Here is a 20,172-nt window from a genome sequence, read left to right as displayed (position 1 = left end):
TGATTCCGAACTTACGAAGGCAGCAGCGTTAAGTGGTGAAAAGAAGAATAAGAAATTTGATGGTACATGTTTCCGTTGTAAGAAAAGGGGACATAAACAAAAGGATTGTCGTGTTCGTATAGGGACAAATAACAGAAAAGCTAGTACAGAGTCGACATCAAAATCAATTTGCTTTATGACTGGAGCTTTAAGAAAAATTCCATCAAATTCTAAAAACATTTTGAAATTCAAAATAGACTCTGGTGCAACGGATCACATGTGCAAATTTAAATGTAGTTTTGAGCATTTGGAAAAACTTGAAAATCCTATATGTATAAATGTTGCCAAAACCCAAGCAAATATGGTAGCTCATCATAGCGGTGTTGTTACTGGATACTCCAGTGATGTATTTGGTAATATAAAAGAAGTTTTATATGTTGAAGGACTCCGGGATAATCTATTGTCTGTTCCAAAACTAACAGCGAATGGGTTAAGTGTCGAATTTTATAAAAAAGTAGCTGTCATCAAGAAAGATAATAAGATAATGTCATTATGAAAGCCTATAAGAATGGTAATTTATACGAAATAAAAATCAGAATTTCAAACAACAGAAAAGCAAATGCAACTACTACCGAATATATTGTGGCATTCAAGAATGGGTCATGTAAGTGATACATGTTTACAAGAACTAGTACGTAACAAAATGATTGATGGTATATATAGTTTCTCTCCTGTTGGGTTGTGTGATACATGTATTAAAGGTAAGCAATGCCGTAATCCATTTAATGAAAGTCGTCCAAAATCCAATCGTATTTTGGAAAAAATTCATACTGATGTATGTGGACCTTGTGGCACGAAGTCCCAAGTCTTCGAAAGCGGCACCCTTCGCTAAATTATAGTGAACCTGCTAGACTAAACAATGAATAAAGTGAATTTGAAAATAATTCAAATTCACTGGTTCAGAGCCTGATCTCATTAATAGGAGAGAACTCTTTTTACGTTATCCCAATCAAGAAAGGCACGATTCATGAAAATAAAATACAGGTCAATAGTGAAAATGATTATAGAAAGGTTGTAACAGATTTTGAAACTCAAAAGAAAAGTTTTTACACTTATCAGCTGAAAGGGTCTACATGTAATAAAGGGTATTGACTGTAATGTCGAACCACTCGAAATAAAGCAAAGCTTAGAAGATAAAGGTTTTAAGACAAAAAATGTGATAAACATTAGAAATCGCGAAAAAAAACCCAACCACTCTTCCATGTTGAACTTGAACCCGGTGACATAAACCTTAAAAAATAAATTAAACACATCCCATATATAACCTGAAGTACTTATTACATCGTAAAATTACGGTAGAAGAACCACATAAACGATTTGGCCCCGTATATGCATATTGCAAATTGCCACCAGTATGTGTTATTTACAGGGAGTTGCGTAACACATCCCAATGTAACAAATCCAAAGATGACCCTAAAATAAAAAAATGCAGCAACTGCGGAGGTACCACACTGCAAACTACAGGGGTTGTCCAGTCTACTCAATTGTTAAAAAATCACAAAGCCAGAAACCGAAGATTTCCCCGCTCAGCCATTAAATAACATCAATTTGAACTACCCCCCGTTGCAACAGACATACGACAACAAAGAAACATATGCAAATGTACTAAGAAACAACCAAACTCAGACGCTAGTCAGTCAACCACAAAACCAAAATATGAACCCAGAGGTAAGAGAGCAAACGCCAATTTTTAGCAGACTAGAATCTACAATAGAAACTCTTGTGCAATCGGTAAATAACTTTACAAACTCAATGAGTAACATGATGCAAGAAATGCTTAAGATGCAATCAATGTTATTACAGGCTATGCTTAACAGACCATGAACTGCCTAACAATATGTTTTTGGAGCGCTAACGGCATTCGCCAACATAAAAACGAACTCGAATATTTTCTAAAAAGTCATGAAGTTGATATAATGTTAGTTTCGGAAACCCATTTGACGTCTAGAAGTTTATTTAAGATAAATGGCTATGTTATTTATGGCACAAATGATCCAAGAGATAGAGCATGTGGAGGCTCTGGAATTTTAATTAAAACCCGTATCAAACACCATTCAATGTGTGATATTTGTGAAGATTATCTTCAAGCTACGACAATCTGTTTGGATGATTGCTACAGAAACCTATTAATTTCGTCGATATATTCACCTCCAAGGTTTTCGATTACTGAAAACAAATATGAAAATTTTTACGAATCACCAGGACACCGATTCCTGGCAGCTGGCGATTATAATGCTAAGCATACTCACTAGCATACATACTCGCTTTGTTTAATAAAATTTCTAAATTGAATTTGAATGTGCTGTCGAGCGGAGAACCAACATACTGGCCTACTGACCCAAGCAAAATACCCGATGTCATTGATTTTGCAGTTACAAAAAATTTACCAATGGAACTAATGCAGGTTATATCTTCATTAGAATTATCCTCGGATCACACACCCACCTTCGTTACTCTATTGAACCCCTAAGAAATAGTATCCCCGACTGGTCACTCTGCAATATCAAGCACGAAAATAAATTGGTTGAAATATAGAAAATATATTAGCACACACAGTACAGAAAATATATCGCTAAGAACACCAGAAGATATCGATATCTCACTCAAAAATTTTGAACAAAACTTAAAACTTGCTGTTGAACACGCCACTCAAATAACCGAACAAATAAGATACAATAGACTCTGTTCTTCAGACATTGAACAGTTATTAGCTGAAAAAGAGTGGCAACTCTACAGATCCCCTCAACTTAAAACGGAGCTTCAAACGCCTCAGTAAGCTTCTTCACAAACGCAAAACTGACTCAATAAATATCTGGAGAACTTAGATGCCACCCAGTACTCAAATTACTCTCTATGGCGAGCTACACAAAACTTAAAAAGACCTGTTATGAGCAGACCACCTCTACGTAATTCTAGTGGAGGCTGGTCGAGAAACGATACTGAAAAAGGAAACCTGTTTGTTAGTCATCTAAAGAATGTATTTTCCCCAAATGAGTCAAACGACATAATAGAGTTACCACCTACTTTACCCCATATTACTGCAGCTGAACCACTTCGTTTTGAGATTTCAGAGATTGACAAGGTTATTGTTGATTTAAACTAAAATCATCTGATATTGATAAAATCAGTAACAAGATGCTCCTCGAGCTACCCCAAGAATAATCCTATTTATTTTTAATGCTATATTACGCCTTGAATAATATCCACCAGAATGGAAGGTTTCTTTAATTACAATGATACCTAAGCCGGGAAAAGATAACAGTAAAGTAGAATCATATAGACCCATTAGCCTATTGTCAAATATATCAAAGCTATTCGAAAAACTGTTAATGCACAAGTTAAAGCCGATAATGAATCATTTTGATTATATTCCAACTCATCAATTCAGATTTCGAGAAAAACATAACACCATAGAACAAACTCACAGGTTGGTAGAAATCATATCCAAGACATTTGAAGAAAAAAAATATTGTTCTGCACTCTTCATCGACGTTTCGTAGGCCTTCGACAAAGTATGACATGAAGGATTATCGATAAAAATAAAACAATATTTACCAGTCAACACACACAAGCTTCTAGAAAATTATTTAAGTCATCGAAAGTTCGTTCTTAAAGAGGGAGACTTCATAAGTTCACCACAGCCTATTGAAGCAGGCGTACCCCAAGGAAGTATACTGGGTCCCTTCCTATATTTGCTATATACTTGTGATATGCCTACAAACAGTCGAATCCACATATCAACTTTTGCTGATGACACAGCTATAATAACCATTCATGAAAACCCACCAAGAAGCATCTGTTCTTTTACAAGACCATATACTCGACACAAAAAGGTGGTTAAAACAATGGAGAATAAAAGTAAACGATGTATACATCTCACTTTCACATTGCGTAGAGAATCGTGCCCTCCAATCCTAATAAATAATCATATAATACCTCAACAAACTGATGTTAAAACCTAGGTCTGCATCCAGATCGACGTCTTACCTGGAAAAAGCATATAGATACGAAATTGACTCAAATGAAGTTAAAATTACTACAAATTTACTGGCTAATTGGTAAAAACTCGAGATTGAGTTTACATTGCAAACTTTTGCTGTACAGCTCAATAATAAAACCCATGGTGCTTTGGAATTCAATTATGGGACACGGCCTCAGCTTCTAATATTGAAAATATTCAAAGATTCCAAAATAAAATATTAAGAATGATAACAGCAGCACCTTGGTATGTGAGAAATATTAACATCCATAAGGACCTAGGTGTCTCCCTGGTGAAAAATGAAATAAAAAAACAAGCGGAGTCATATTTGAAAAAGTTAGAAGTTCACCCAAACCCACTTGCACGAACATTAATGAGAAGTAATGGCTACATCCGACTAAGAAGAAGGAACCCAACAGACCTGCGCTGACGATAGGATCTATAAATTAAACATAATTTTTCCTCCAACTGTGGTGGGACGTAAATAAAAATTAATATTTAGATTTAAGATTTGAACAAATTATTGATAGTTCACATTATTTTGTGAAGATACAATAAATAAAATATGAAAAAAAATGTGGACCTTTTGAACACCAAACTTGGGATGGTTACAGATATTTTGTTAGTTTTATTGATGACTTCAGTCATTTCACTTACATATATCTGATGAAAAAGAAATCAGAGGTATTTGAACATTTTGTTGAATATGAATCAATGGCAACAGCACTGCACAACGTACTTATATCAATGGTAACTGTAGACCAAGGTCGAGAGTACACATCCAATAAGGCAAACGAATATTTTAAAAGAAATTCTGCATTACTCCTCAACAAAATGGAGTTGCAGAGAGATTTAATCGAACTTTAGTGGAAAAAATACGAACAATATTGCTTGAGGCAAACGCACCAAAGTTCTTGTGGGGTGAAGCTGCTTTAACAGCAACATACTTGATCAACAGATCCCCAAGTAAAGCTATTGATATTAGAAAAACTCCTTCGGAAATATGGTATAATAGAAAACCAGACCTTTATAAATTAAAAATTTTTGGTTGCGAAGCTTTTGTATGGGTTCCACAACAAAAGAGAAAGAAATTGTACAGTAAATCAGTTAAAATGAATATGATGGGGTACATTTCAAATGGTTATAGATTATGGAATCCACAAAAGAAAATGATAGTTATAGCTAGATATGTTTGTTTTAACGAGTCCTTATTTCCTTTTAAAGAACAAAAAGAAGAAACTCCCAAACCAGATGTTCTAATTGTATACCAAAGAAACGCGCAAGAGGGGGAATATATTGATGATTCCAGTCTCGTTTCTGAAAAAAATAATGAAGAACAAATTTGTGATAATTCGAATGATAATGGTAGTAAAGTCTCTATGTTAGAAGATGAAGTACATATTAATACAAATTCGAATTTGTTAACTGATGATAATTCTGATTCTTGTGAGAACGAATATCTAGAAGAAGCTAAACCCCAACATAGAAGAAGCGAAGGATTGAAAAATAAAATTCTGACTGTAGTTTTGCAGAGCCACAATCTTTTAAAGATATTGGAAATATACCTGATAAATCTAAGTGGTTGGAACTATTAAAGATGAACTAGAATCAATGAAGAAAAATGAAGTGTAGAATTTAGTATCACGACCAGAACATAAAAAGATTCTTAAATCTAGGTGGGTTTTTCGCATTAAAGAAGATTCATATGAAAATCCAGTTCGATATAAAGCACGTCTAGTAACAAATGGATTTCTTCAAAAGGCAGGCGTAGATTATGAAGAAACTTATTCGCCGGTAGCAAAACAGTATTAGCAGTAAGTGTTAAAAGGAGTTTACATTTACATCAAAAACTGCTTTTTTGTATGGAGTTTTGAAAGAAAATATTTTTATGGAAATTCCTGATGGACTTGAAGTTTCTCCAGATCTAGTATGTAAACTTAAGAAATCAATTTATGGACTGAAACAAAGTCCCCGATGTTGGTACGAAAAATTTGATAAATATGATGCATGCCTATACACCAAATTTAATGATAACTTTTTATACTTGCTGTTGTATGTTGATGATGTTCTAATCGCTGGAGATAATATTAATGTCATAGAAAATTCTCAAAAAGGATCTTAATTCAGTATTTGAAATGTCAGATTGCGGTCCTCTTCAATATTACTTGGGAACAAAAATTTAATACGATTGTCCAAATGGTGTTATGAAATTAAGTCAACATAAAAATATTGAACGAATACTTAAAAGATTTTCCATGAATGATTGTAACCAAGCAAAAACCACGATGGAAAAGTCACACAATAGTGCAAATGAACCAACTAAGAGCCCGAATCGAGAAATCTTAGAACGTAAGTATAATGTACCTTATGTTAAGTGTTCGTATAGATATATGTTACCAGGGCCCTATTCCACAAAACAACTTATCAACTTTTCTTTTGCACTTTTCAAATTTTTGGTCAATTTACAAAACTTTATATTCCTCAGAACTATAAAATTTAATAAGTGATAAGTTGAAATTGATAAGTGTAATTTGCAAAGTTTTTGTAATTTTTATACTTTCTTTGCAGTTTCTATTCCACGTACGTTCTCTTGTTCAAAGTGCAAAGTTAATATTGAAAAATGTAATTTGCTAAGATTTTGCAAATAATTATGCTGTTTCGTTCCACAAAAACTCTAAATTCTATTTTTGCAAAACAAATTTTGATAAGTTTGTCTAAAATTTGCTAGGTAAACGCTCGCTTTACAAATTCATATGGTTATAACTAGTGAAGCTTTCAAAATGTTAAGACGTGAGTTTTTGTTCTCCGATAGTGAAGAGGCGGTTATAAGAAGAAATTATAGAGACCGAATTAATTTTTCGGGACTACAAAACTTTAATTTTAAAGAGTGTTTTCGTTTAAATCAAATCCAAGTTGATTTCATCTTAAATAAAATTGGAGAAAAATTAAAGCACAATACACAGCGCAGTAATGCTTTGTCGGCTGAAATCAACTGCTACTGTGCTTGCATTGGCTCGGAAATGGTTGCCAGTACCATGTAGTTGCAGCTATGCATGGTGCTGCAAAATCAACTGTTTGCAGAACTATTCATAGAGTTGTCGACGTTATAATAGACGTTTTATTTCAAAACACAGTGCGGTGGCCTGATGACGTCATTGGTATTGCTGAACAGTTTTTTATGATGGGTGGATTCCCTTGTGTGTGTGGTTGCGTAGATGGCACAATCATTAAAATTGATGCACCTACATTACACGAGGAAGGATATGTGGATCGGCATGGAAATCACTCATTGAATGTGATGATGATATGCGGACCAGACTACACATTTTACAGTGTAAATGCAAGTTGGCCGGGCAGCGTTCATGACTCAAGGGTGTTACGGAATTCGGCTGTAAGTCAAAGATTTGACAATGGATGGAGACCATTCCCGGATGCTGTTGTTTTGGGTGATAGTGGTTACGGACTAAAAAACTGGTTGATACCACGATTACGCCGAAATCCCGATAACCCTGCTGAAGAGGCTTTCAATCGTTGCCACAAAAAAAACACGGCGCATAATTGAAAACAGTTTTGGCATTCTTAAGGAAAGATTCCCGTGTCTAAATTATTTGCGACTGAGGCCTGAGTTTGCAGGAAAGGTAGTTAGTGCATGTGCAATTTTACACAATATTGTCTGTAGCATCGGAAGGAGTAGTGAAAACATTCAACCCACTGAAGATACTGACAACGAAATCGAGGAATTTGATATGGAAATTGTTGAAGAAGAAAATAATAACCTTAATAATATGGATCATTCGAGTGGAATGGAAAGGCTTAATTCTCTTCTGCAATACTTTTCGTAATGCCAACTATTATAGTATTGTTTTGAAATAAAATTGATTTTTAGCCTATGACCTTTTTTCATTGTAAAAGAGTTCTTTTAGGGGCATTTTTGTTGTTGAGATTATGATAGCAGAGAATAATTAATACATATATGAAGTAAAAATATGAAATTCATTTATTGTTTATTTAGAAATAAAAGTAATTAAAAAAATAAACAAGTAATACTATGTAGGAAAATTGTAATATACTAAAATAATAAAACTAAAAATACATAAAAAACTTAAAACTCCTCGACATTTGCGAAAGTTTCTGCCGCTGCAATTTCTCGAGTTATGGCAGAGGCTGGAAGTTGGAGCTCCCTCTCCAATTTCACGCATTGAAGTTTCCCGTAGTAAACTTCAACCTGCAGGAGCTCCAACCGAAATTTCTTCTCTCTATCCAAAGTTTCACTTCGAAACTTGGTAGAACATTTTCTCTTCCTTGGGTTTGGAGGTGGGTGGTCAGATGTTTTCTCTGTCATCGATTTTCTGGAATCAGACTCTGCTGATGGTAGATTTTCTAAATTTCCATAGCTTTCTAGCAAATTTAGTCCATCTACCACAGCTAAGTCTGATTCCAGAATATCGAGGATGACCAAGTCAACTTCATCCATAACGCCGTCCTTTCCACCTGCGGACCCAGTTTTTCGGGCGTTATCCCTTTTACTCTGCAAATTAACAACATTAAATTCACGGATAAATCTTCTTTTATTTTCAAACATAATAATCAAAATGTTACATTGCGTTCGTATGTATGTATGTATGTATGTATGCAAAAATTATTTGATCTTTAAATAATATTAAATTATGTATACATATATAAACTTGCTTTAAGCATTCTTATATATGTTAAAGATAGAATAACACATTGTCCGTTACAATTGTTGTTGTAAGCTTGTTCAATTGTTAGCAAGTAATTATATTGTGCGTAAACCGGTTTTTCTAGAGTTGTTTGATTGAGTGCACTGTAAACTCACAACAACAATGTCTATGATGATGATTTGTGTTGTTGTTGTATACAAGATGCTTGTTAGTTATTAGCACTGCACAATATTACAATTTAGAAATTCCAACAAAACCAAATGATGTAAATATAATTATTTGCTTTGTGTAGGCAATAAATTGTTTACTTACCAATGTCCGACTCTTCCAGAGTCCAAACAAATTGTCCCTCGCATAGGTCCATGTTTTTTGGGAAGACGTCAGTTGTAAGGATTGGGCTTTTTTCAAAACATCCTCCCAGGCTGCCTGTTTATCTAATTTATTTACCTTCAAAAGGAAATGTATACTTAAATATGTTCTAAACATTTACAATCATTTTATAAAAAAAATACTTACTTTATTGTTTTGAAAACTAGCAAATAAGATATCTTTTTTTTTTCTTTAATAACATGTAACACTGCAAGTTTTTTTCTATTTTTATTTTGCGGCTCATTTTAACACGTTCTATTTAGGAATGCAGGAATGCAATGTGAAAAGAGATAAATCAGAAATGCAAAGATGATTAAATGCTTTGTGGAACACTTTGCTCAGTCACTTTGCATAGAGAGCAAAGACTTTGCAAAGAGAGCAAAGAGAACAAAGAATTTGCAAAAATTTGCTCAGTGCAAAGTGACATTTGCAAAGAATATTGTGGAACAAAAATACTTATCACTTTGCCAAAAAATTAAATTTGATAAGTGCAAAGTTAAAAGTTGGCTATATGGGTAGTTTTCAGAATAACCCTAGTGATAGTCATTGGACAAGTTTAAAGCGTATAGTTCGTTATATCAAAGGCACAAAGGACTTAAAACTTATTTATTTAAGAAATCTAGATAACAATGAATTCATTGGCTTTGTAGATGCTGATTGGGCATCAGATACTGAAGATAGAAAATCTGTTAGTGGCTATATTTTCAAAGTATTTGCTTGTCCAATATCTTGGAGCAGTAAGAAACAGACAGGGGTAGCAACGTCATCTAGCGTAGCAGAATATATTGCTCTTAGTCATGCAGTTTCAGAAGCTATTTGGATTAGAGGTATATTAATAGATCTTCATATACTTTCAGAAGACAGAGCTGTGACTATTTATGAAGATAATAGAGGATGCATTGAAATTGCAAATAACTCTGAAAGCAAACGGTGTAAGCATATCGATGTGAAATTTCACTTCGTGCGTGATTACGTTTCTAAAGGAATAGTTGAACTAGAACCAATTTCAACAGAATTACAGCTTGCGGATTTGTTCACTAAAGCATTGGATTCAAAAAAATTTACTAAATTTCGAAAAGATCTACAACCTAGTGATTGAGAGGGGGTGTTATGTTACACTGGTTATTATAAAACTTGTAATTTTATAATTGTATTTCAATCACATATGTTGTTATTTTTATTATTATAAACTCAAATATTTTCTTTTAACTTCTATTACAAATATCAAATTGAAAACTATACTTTTTCAATAAAACTATACTCTAAATATAATATATTTTAATTGATTTATCATGTAAGGCGTAGTCGTTTTACGACAAGGTCTTTTAAAACTTTTTTTTGTAGCTTGCCATAGTGAGTAATCCGATTGCGGGGTTGCGTCCAGATTTTCTAGATATTTATACAAATATTCCATTTTTCGATTGTCCAAGAGCTTTTTAAGTCTTTTTGTGCAATCTATTAGCTTCCATTTGAGTTGGGGGATCTGTGCAATTGCCACTCTCTTCGAACTTTTCTTTTTTTCATTTTAGAGCCGTTCGACATTCTATTATATCTGATTTGTCGGGGGGTTTGGGTAGTATGTTGAGCAGCCAGTTTGAGATTTTTATCGAAATTGATAAGAGAGTGATCGATGTTTTCTGGTGTTCTTAGCGGTATGTTTTCCGAGCAATGTGTACTGAGGTATTAATTCTTGTGCCAGCTATCGCTAAATTACCAATCGGGGATACAATTCTTAGCGGTATGTTTTCCGAGCAATGTGTACTGAGGTATTAATTCTTGTGCCAGCTATCGCTAAATTACCAATCGGGGATACAATTCCTCGAGGGCTTAATAAAGTAACAATAGTGGGTGAGTGATCTGAAGAAAGTTCCAGCGAGGGTTCAACTTGAATCATTTCTCTAGGGATATTTTTTGTCACGCTGCACAGTTGCCGAAATAACCAATCTAGCGGCGCTTTGTTAATAACTTCAAAAACATAAAAAATTGTGAATGATTTTTTTTAATTTATATATGTTTAAATATAATCAATTCAACCAACAAAATATAAATTTTGGACCTTACCCTCTCCCACCTTGACGAAATTCGGTATAAAAATTGTATTCTATATGGTTAAGACAAGTACAAACTTTTGAATTACTGGACCAACTGGTTCCGGAAATACCAGGTCATGAAAAGTGAAAAAATCTTCAAAATCTTACCAGCTTCACCGATTTTATTGAAACTCGGCATGCGATCTTTGTTTGTTTCAGAAAATGTATGTACCAAATTTCTAGGTTTTTGCTGGGATGAAAACATTTTATGCGAAAAGAAAGATTTGGATTGCATGGGCGGTATGCGGTGGGCATGGCTGATTTTAATAAAACTTAGCATGCGTTCTTTTTTTGTTTCAGAAAATGTATGTACTATGGACTTTTTCTTGGATAGGAAAAATTTGATGCGAAAAAATCAATGTGGATTGTATAGGCAGTGGGCGTTGGGAGTGAACAGTTTTGATAAAATTTACTTTTTTCTTAATTTGGTCTATATAATTCTCGGTGCCAAATTTCAATGCTCTACGACCACTCTTTATAATTTTTGCACAAAAATGTATGAAACCATATTTAAAACAAGTAAGAAAGTATGGTCGGTCAAACCCGACCATATAATACCCTACACCAAGTAAATGAGTAAACATATTTTTCCTTTAAAATATCAATAATTTATATTCGTGAGTGATTTTCGGAAGTGGGCCTTATATAGGAGCTATGACCAATTATGGACCGATCACCATAAAATTAGGTCGTGTGATTTATGTCTATATGAAAGTTATTTATGTTGAATTTTGTGTATATACCAACATTTTTAAGTGATTTAAGCACGTTAAAGTGATTTTCGGAAGCGGGTCTATATTGGAGCTATGACTAATTATGGACCGATCGTAACAAAATTTGGTGAAATGAATTTTGTATATATAAAACTTATTTGGAGCGAAATTTGTGTAGATACATATATAAATTAAACATTTATGACCGATAAAGTCCAATTTCGAGAGGACATTTGTATGGGGGCTATGTGAAATAATGGAATGATGTCAGCCAGTTTCAATAGACTTCGACCTTGGGCCGAAAAAATTATGTACCAAATTTTATCGAAATATCTTCAAAATTGCGACCTGTACTCTGCGCACAAGGTTTACATGGACAGCCAGCCAGACGGACGGACGGACATCGTTTACTCGATCGGTATACTTTAAGGTGGGTGTTAGACCAATATTTTTGGGCGGTACACACATCTGCATAAACGCAAAAATTTGGAGCCTATATTTGAACTGGACATAGATAACAACCCATTTAAACAAACTATATATACAGTTAACCGAATCCGGTCGAATCCACCCTACTTTTATTCCACACAAAATTGGATTTCAAATCTGAAAACCTTTTCACAAAGGACATTTTCTTTTTCCACTGTTAAGCACTAAAACATACAATCGCAGATCACAAACTAATTATTTTTGTTTAATACATACTTTTTAATTAAAATGAAATCGCAAATCTTATTAAAAAATTAAATACTTAATTTTTAGCTGTCAACTAAATTGCTCTTGAAAAAAGCAAAAACATCGTTATTAATTACACTTGCTGAAGCATTCTAAGTAGAAATTAGTGACCGATTATGGCTAGGTGTGATGAAATAAATAAAAAAACATGTGTTAAGTTTGAACGCATACAGCTGTGCGAATATTAGGAACAAAACAAAAAAGAAAACAGAAAAAAATCCGTTGAGGCTTCAGTTTAAAAAAAAAAAAAAAGTTTGCCGAATTCTGAATTTTAAAATTTCGCTAAAGCGCCGCAAGTTTGGGTATTTCGGCCACTGTGCGCTGAAATCAATAATATGTGGTATTTTTCGTAGATCAGTAGGCCAGTAAGTAGGTTGGCCGCTCGAAATCACATTCAAACCCATTTTAGAAATTGTATCAAACAAAACACGACCTTCAGGGGTAAATAATAGTGTCGCCAGAATGTGTAGCATTATAATCGCCAGCATCCAGGAAACGGGGGCCTAGTGATTTAAGAATTGTATTACATTGACTTTCTGTAATTGAAAATATAGGGGGTGAGTATATCGATGAAATCACTAAGTTTCGATGAAAATCTTCTTTTGTGAATAAAATCAAAAGTTTTGTTTTAAAAAACAAAAATTTCGAAATTTTACATTTCTAAAACGACTGCGCAGATTAAAAAAATGTTTCAGTCTTATGCCCAGTTTTTGACTTGTTGTTTAAATACGTATTTACTTAATTTTTACTTAAAATTAAGTTGTATTTAAATACAGTTTGAGTTTTTCAGTGCTACATAATTTGTCTTATTTAAATAAGATAAAAGTATGGCAGCACTACTAAATATCAAAAAATTATCGATAGTTTTGCTTAAAACAGCTGTTCAACCAAAACAAAAATTGTTACATTTTGCCCAATAAGAAATGAAAGTTTATTAAACAATAAAATTATTGGTAGGAAAATGCACAAAAGAAGCTCCAATTGCCCCGCATCGGAATTGTAGTTTTTGCAAGACGCTTTTTTTTAGCAAAACGCTGCAGCGCGCTGCTGTTTGGTTTTTTTCACTACAATAGAGTCGAAAAAAAAACTAAACAACAAAAGTCAGCTGTCAAAAACATATGGTAGTTTATGAAACTTAAATAGAATTTAAATGGCCAACGTTGGCCATTTAAGTATCATTTAAAAAAGCACTGAGAAACTCATTTTCGTATTTAAATAGAACTTAAATATAATTCATATTTAAATACGAAGTCAAAAACTGGCTCTTACTTAAGGTAATTTTATGAAGAATTATTTTAGGTTATTCAATACGCAAAACCGTTTTTGAGTTACGCGAATATATGTTGTGCAATCTTCCCCATTTTCGAAATAACGGTATATCTCAAAAACAAGAGCTAACCTAAAAAAAACGGTTAGCACCACTGAATTCAGCGTCCTCGAATTAGTTCAATCCGCTGTAAGAAATCAAAAAAGTAGCAGTGCTACCCAATTTTGAAACTATTATTCGACTTTCGGCTTTTGATTTCCGATTGGCTACAAATTTTTGCATCAGTTAGTTTTTGCTACTAAAGAACAAAACTGGACACATCCATAAAGTTATTCTTTGGTTGATAACACAGGTCAACAGCAAAAAAGGCTTCACTAACCACTATATAGATTTAATGCATCATGGTTACCTAAGTACAAAAATGGTAAAATTTTGGAATTCTATGGATTGATTTTTTTCTAAATTTGCGAATTTTTGTAGATGTTTCTCCACATAATTTATGATAACTCAAAAAGGGTTAGTCCGATATTACTGAAATAAACTTGTAAAGTTCGAATTTACATAGCCTTTAATCTGTTTATATATTTCGTTTTAATTGGCTCAGTTGTTTCGGAGTTATAATCAGGGACCGAAAATAATAATTATTCTTGAAATTTCTAAGGAAAAAAACCATCACAGGATAATATCGGAGAGTCAAGTCAAGCATACCATTTTGATTGTTTTCAACTATAATTTCATAAAATAACATGCTTTTTAAATTCTTGATTTTTATTTTTTTTTGTCAGAAATAATTGTTATTTTCTGATTTTTATTTTTTTTGTCAGAAATAATTGTTATTTTTGATTTTTATTTTTTTTTGTCAGGAATATTTGTCAGACTTTGAGTTTTATTTTTTTTTGTCAGGAATATTTGTCAAACTTTGAGTTTTATTTTTTTTGTCAGGAATATTTGTCAGACTTTGATTTTTACTTTTTTTGTCAGAAATAATTGTTATTTTTTTATTTTTATTTTTTTTGTCAGATATATTTGTCAGACTTTGATTTTTATTTGTATACCCTTCACCACGAGTGGCAAGGGTATATATAAGTTTGTCATTCCGTTTATAATTTCTACATTTTTCATTTGCGACCCCACAAAGTATATATATTCTGGATCGTTATAGATAGCGAAGTCGATATCGCCATGTCCGTCTATTGAAATCAACTGTATGTTGAAATCAACTTTCCGTAGCCCCCAAATAACTTACAAACATGATTGATACATCAATATATCGGGAATTCTTCCGGCTCGGTTGCCATTTAAAATCGGCCCACAAATGGCTGAGATAACGGGACAACCTCGATTTTTGGCCTATTTTTGATCTATATCTGGATAACTAAGTCATTAATATAGGCATTATGGATATCTAATGATAGATATTTCAAAGTCCATTGCAACGATGTATGTATATAAGGCTTTGACCTACAATGGGTCAAAATCGGGAAAAATATTTTTTAACCCGAATTTTTTTTTTAACAAAAAATTTTTTTGTTCATAAATTTTTTTTTTTACCAACAAATTTTTTTTGTCATAAATTTTTTTTTTAACAACGAATTTTTTTTGTCATAAATTTTTTTTTACCAAAAAAATTTGTTTGTCAAATATTTTTTTGTTTCCAAAAAATTTTTTTGTCATAAATTTTTTTACCAAAAAAATTTTTTGGTAAAAAAATGCCTATATTAATGACTTAGTTATCCAGATATAGATCAAAAATAGGCCAAAAATCGAGGTTGTCCCGTTATCTCAGCCATTTGTGGGCCGGTTTTCTCGATTTTAAATGGCAACCGAGCCGGAAGAATTCCCGATATATTGACGTATCAATCATGTTTGTAAGTTATTTGGGGGCTACGGAAAGTTGATTTCAACATACAGTTGATTTCAATAGACGGACATGGCGATATCGACTTCGCTATCTATAACGATCCAGAATATATATACTTTGTGGGGTCGCAAATGAAAAATGTAGAAATTATAAACGGAATGACAAACTTATATATACCCTTGCCACTCGTGGTGAAGGGTATACAAATAAAAATCAAAGTCTGACAAATATATCTGACAAAAAAAATAAAAATCAAAAAATAACAATTATTTCTGACAAAAAAAGTAAAAATCAAAGTCTGACAAATATTCCTGACAAAAAAAATAAAACTCAAAGTTTGACAAATATTCCTGACAAAAAAAAATAAAACTCAAAGTCTGACAAATATTCCTGACAAAAAAAAATAAAAATCAAAAATAACAATTATTTCTGACAAAAAAAAATAAAAATCAGAAAATAACAATTATTTCTGACAAAAAAAATAAAACTCAGAAAATAACAATTATGTTGTGATTTTTATTATAAATGTCATAATTGTTACGGTCCCTGGTTATAATAACAAATTGAAGCAAAAAATATATTTTTAAAGTGAAAATAGCAAATTTTTTGTTTTAAAAAACTCAAACTTTTACAAGTTTATTTGAGTAATATCGGACTAACGCTTTTTGAGTTATAAAAAATTATGTGGAGAAACATCTACAAAAATTCGCAATTTTAGAAAAAAAAATTAAAAAAAAACTTCTCAATAGAATTTAAAATTTAGTAAAGATATGGTCTGTAACCATAATACATCAAAATTGTGTAATTGTTTAAAAACCCTCTTAATTTTTTTCGATTTTGTTGCCCTGTGTAATAAAATAATTAAATATAACATACCTCTTCGTCGAAATCTTGAACAAGATTATCCATTTTGTCACTCAATTCATCCAAGATGGTATTAGCCGAATTGTTTGAGGTAACATCGCTTAAAAAGGCAAATAAATTATCTAAATCAACAGATTCATTATTCAAATTATCATTTGAATCATGGCTTCTTCTTGAAGGAGAAATGTTGTTATTTGATCTTAAACCATTAATTTGATCCGCCATATGCGACAATGCTATCATTTCTTCTTGAACCATTCTGGAAAACAAATTAATAAAGGAATATAAAATGTATAAAACAATAAAATATTAATGTAGATTTATACAGTGTTAAACAAAACAAGACTACATATGTAAAGCAAAGAAACAAGTAAGAAAGTATAGTCGGTCAAGCCCGACCATATGATACCCTACACATAGAAGATGATTACATTGGAGCTATGACTAGTTATGAACCATAAATATATTCTGTATATATGAAACTTATTTGTGTAGAATTTTATTTGAATACCAGCATTTTTAAGAAATCTATACTCGTTAAAATGATTTTCGGAGCTGCGACTAATTATGGACCGATCGTTACAAAATTTTGTGACGTGACTTTTGTATATATGGGGCATTTCACGTCAAGTGAACCAACTTTTGAAATCGATGTCTTCCGATCGCGATGAAATTTGCACCAATGTTAGTTCTATTGGATAGTAATTCGGGCACCATTTTTCAACAAGATCGGTCAAGAACTCTCTGAGTTATAGGAGGTCAAAATTTGACATTTTGGCCAAACAGGTGTTTTTTTTTATCCATATAACTTATTACCTATTGTTCTTAGAAAAATGTGTCCCAAATAGTTTAGATAGCTATTTATGCAATCTTTCGAAAAAAAAAATTAAAAAAATTTAATAAAATATTTTTGATTTTTTTTTTTAAATCAAAAATATTTTTGACTTTTTTTTTTCAAAATGGGCCCTTTTTATTTTTTTTAAGAAAGCTTAGGTCTTTTCCTAAGCGACCTTTATGGTCGCTTAGTGGGATGCGAGTGGTATATCTATCAAAAAAAAATATTTTGTAACTCAAGATTTAAAATTTTTGAATTTTTTTGCAAAATCAAAAACTTTGTTGACTTTTTTTAAAAAAATGGACCCATTTTTTAATTTTTTTTTTCCCAGAAGAAAGCTTATGTGTTTTCCTTTAACACCCTTTTTGTCGCTTAGTGGGATGCGAGTGGGATATCTATAAAAAAAATTTTTTGTAACTCAAGACATACAATTTTTTACTTTTTTTTTAAAAATCAAAAACCTTTTTGACTTTTTTTTCCAAAATGGACTCTTTTTTTATTAATTTTTTTTTCTCAAAAGAAAGCTTAGGTCTTTTCCTTTAAAACCTTTTTGGTCGCTTAGTGGGATGCGAGTGGGATATCTCTCAAAATAAATGTTTTGTAACTCAAGACAAATGTTTTTAAATTGATTTTTTTCATATTTGTGTGTAAGTGTTTCTAAAACCTTAAAAATAAAAACCACAACAACTGACCGATAATAGCCATTGGAGGGGTGCAATATGAGGCCGACCGCTATTAATTTTCCACCCCCAAAATTTGTCTGAGTTTTGTATCTTGCGGCTTTTTTAGTCAATCCTAGAGGTAGTTTTCAGCGCACGTGATTTTCATTGTTAAAATATCAGGTGCCCCAGAAACAAATTTTTGGAATCAAGTGGAAATATTTTATGGCCCTTCTCCGAAGTACCAGTTTATTTATTATTTTATGACATTTGACTTTAAGAAGTGGGTGGAGAGGTAGAAGTTGACAGGTAGGTTATTTATATGGTGGTTTATTTTTATTATTATTTGTAACATTTGGTTAAACTAGGTACTTTAGTATGTAAGCCCTTCTTGACCCTAATAAAAGATTTTAGACTCATTCATTAAAACGTACTACCTATATGATCTTAAAAAACTATTTATTGTCATTCTGAAGACATATGGAAATCAGTTTTTTAGAAACAGCGTTAAAGTTAAGACGTGTGTTATTTACATAAATACTTACAAAATTCAAAATGTCTACGACTTCTAAAAAGGCTAAGGTTGAAAATGAAATTTATTCGTCTTTTTGTTTTAATCCCTTTAACAAAATGAAGCACAGATCATCAGATATGCGAAATATTTCCGACGGCTTATTAAAAAAATTCCCTACGCTGTCAAAACGATTGAAAATTTGTGGAGAAGCTCGGAAAGTTGAACGAATTACCGAATTTGAATAGTAATGAGCCTTGTGTTGAAGTTATTCCAGATGAAGACAAAAGTAATTCCGAGAATGAAGACAGAACTGTTGATGATGATGGTTATTCTAACTTTTCAAATTCAACGAATGAGTGTCGAAACCAATACCATAAGGATGCAGTAGAAGTTCTTGAACAAATAAAAGAGAAATACAAAACGTCACAGAGTGAAGTTGAAAGAATTCAACTTCTCACGCTTGCTCCAAGAACATAGAGTTCTGCAAAAACAATGACTGAGTTTGGAACGTCTCAACGAAAAGCAAGAATTGCTAAACAATTGGTTGCTGAGCATGGGATTCTCACACTCCCAAACAAAAAGAAGGGAAAAACTTTGGAGTGCGATACTAAATCTCTAATAACTCAGTCATATCAGCGAGATGATATGAGTCGCCTGATGCCAGGGATGAAAGACTGGATGTCTGTACGAATCGATGGCAAGAAAGTTCAAATGCAGAAGAGAATGGTTCTCTGTAACCTGAATGAATTATTCGCAACATTTCAATCTGAATACGAGGATGTCAAAATTGGATTCACAAAATTTACACAACTGAGGCCAAAACATTGCGTTTTGGCAGGAAGCAGCTGAACTCACACAGTATGTGTTTGTATTTACCATGAAAATGTTAAATTGATGTTGAAGGAAATCAACTTAAATTACTTAAAAGATGATTCATCAGAAGATTTACACCATTACCGCGATTGCCTTAAATTGACTATGTGCCCTAATGCTACAACTTCTTGCCACTTAGGTGAATGTTCGAATTGCCCGGAAACCACATCCATCAAAGAAAATTTAATCAACTCTTTTGATCGAGAATGTATTGAGGAGTTAAAATTTGAATCTTGGCTTCAGACTGAAAGATGCACACTGAAAACCATAATTTTAAATGTGGATGATTTTGTGGAAGAACTGTGTAGAGGATTGCTAAATTTGAGAACCCATGACTTTTTAGTCAAAGAGCAGTGGTCATTCTTCAAGGACTTGAAAACACATTTGAAGTCTGGTGAATTCATTATTTCATTTGATTTCGCAGAGAACTATAAATATGTTCTTTAGGATTCCATACAAGCATTCCACTTCAATAACGACCAAGCAACTATATTCACAGTAGTTATTTACTACATGAAAGAAGAAAACCTGGAACACAAAAGTATGGCAATCATATCCGACGATTTAAAACATGACACCGTTGCAGTTTATGAGTACCAGAAGATAATACTAAATTATCTAAAATCAAAATTTACAGTAGAAAAGGTATACTACGTTTCGGACGGAGCTCGTCAACATTTTAAAAACAAAAG

General features: G+C 32.5%; 1 protein-coding gene across 1 annotated transcript in view; it reads right to left on the bottom strand.

Moving 5' to 3' along the window:
- The window catches only part of Myo81F (Myosin 81F), a 708,752-nt gene extending 691,895 nt beyond the window's left edge, over positions 1-16,857 (bottom strand). The window contains exon 1 of the mRNA XM_065514962.1: positions 16,612-16,857. Within this exon, the coding sequence (XP_065371034.1) occupies positions 16,612-16,857 (246 nt within the window). The remainder of the gene's footprint in view (positions 1-16,611) is intronic.
- Between the last annotated feature and the right edge of the window lie 3,315 nt (positions 16,858-20,172).

This window comes from Calliphora vicina, chromosome 1 (assembly GCF_958450345.1).
Source record: "Calliphora vicina chromosome 1, idCalVici1.1, whole genome shotgun sequence".
NCBI classification, from domain to species: domain Eukaryota; kingdom Metazoa; phylum Arthropoda; class Insecta; order Diptera; family Calliphoridae; genus Calliphora; species Calliphora vicina.
The sequence above is the reverse complement of the archived record's forward strand: the minus strand, read 5'-3'. Positions and strand labels throughout refer to the sequence as shown.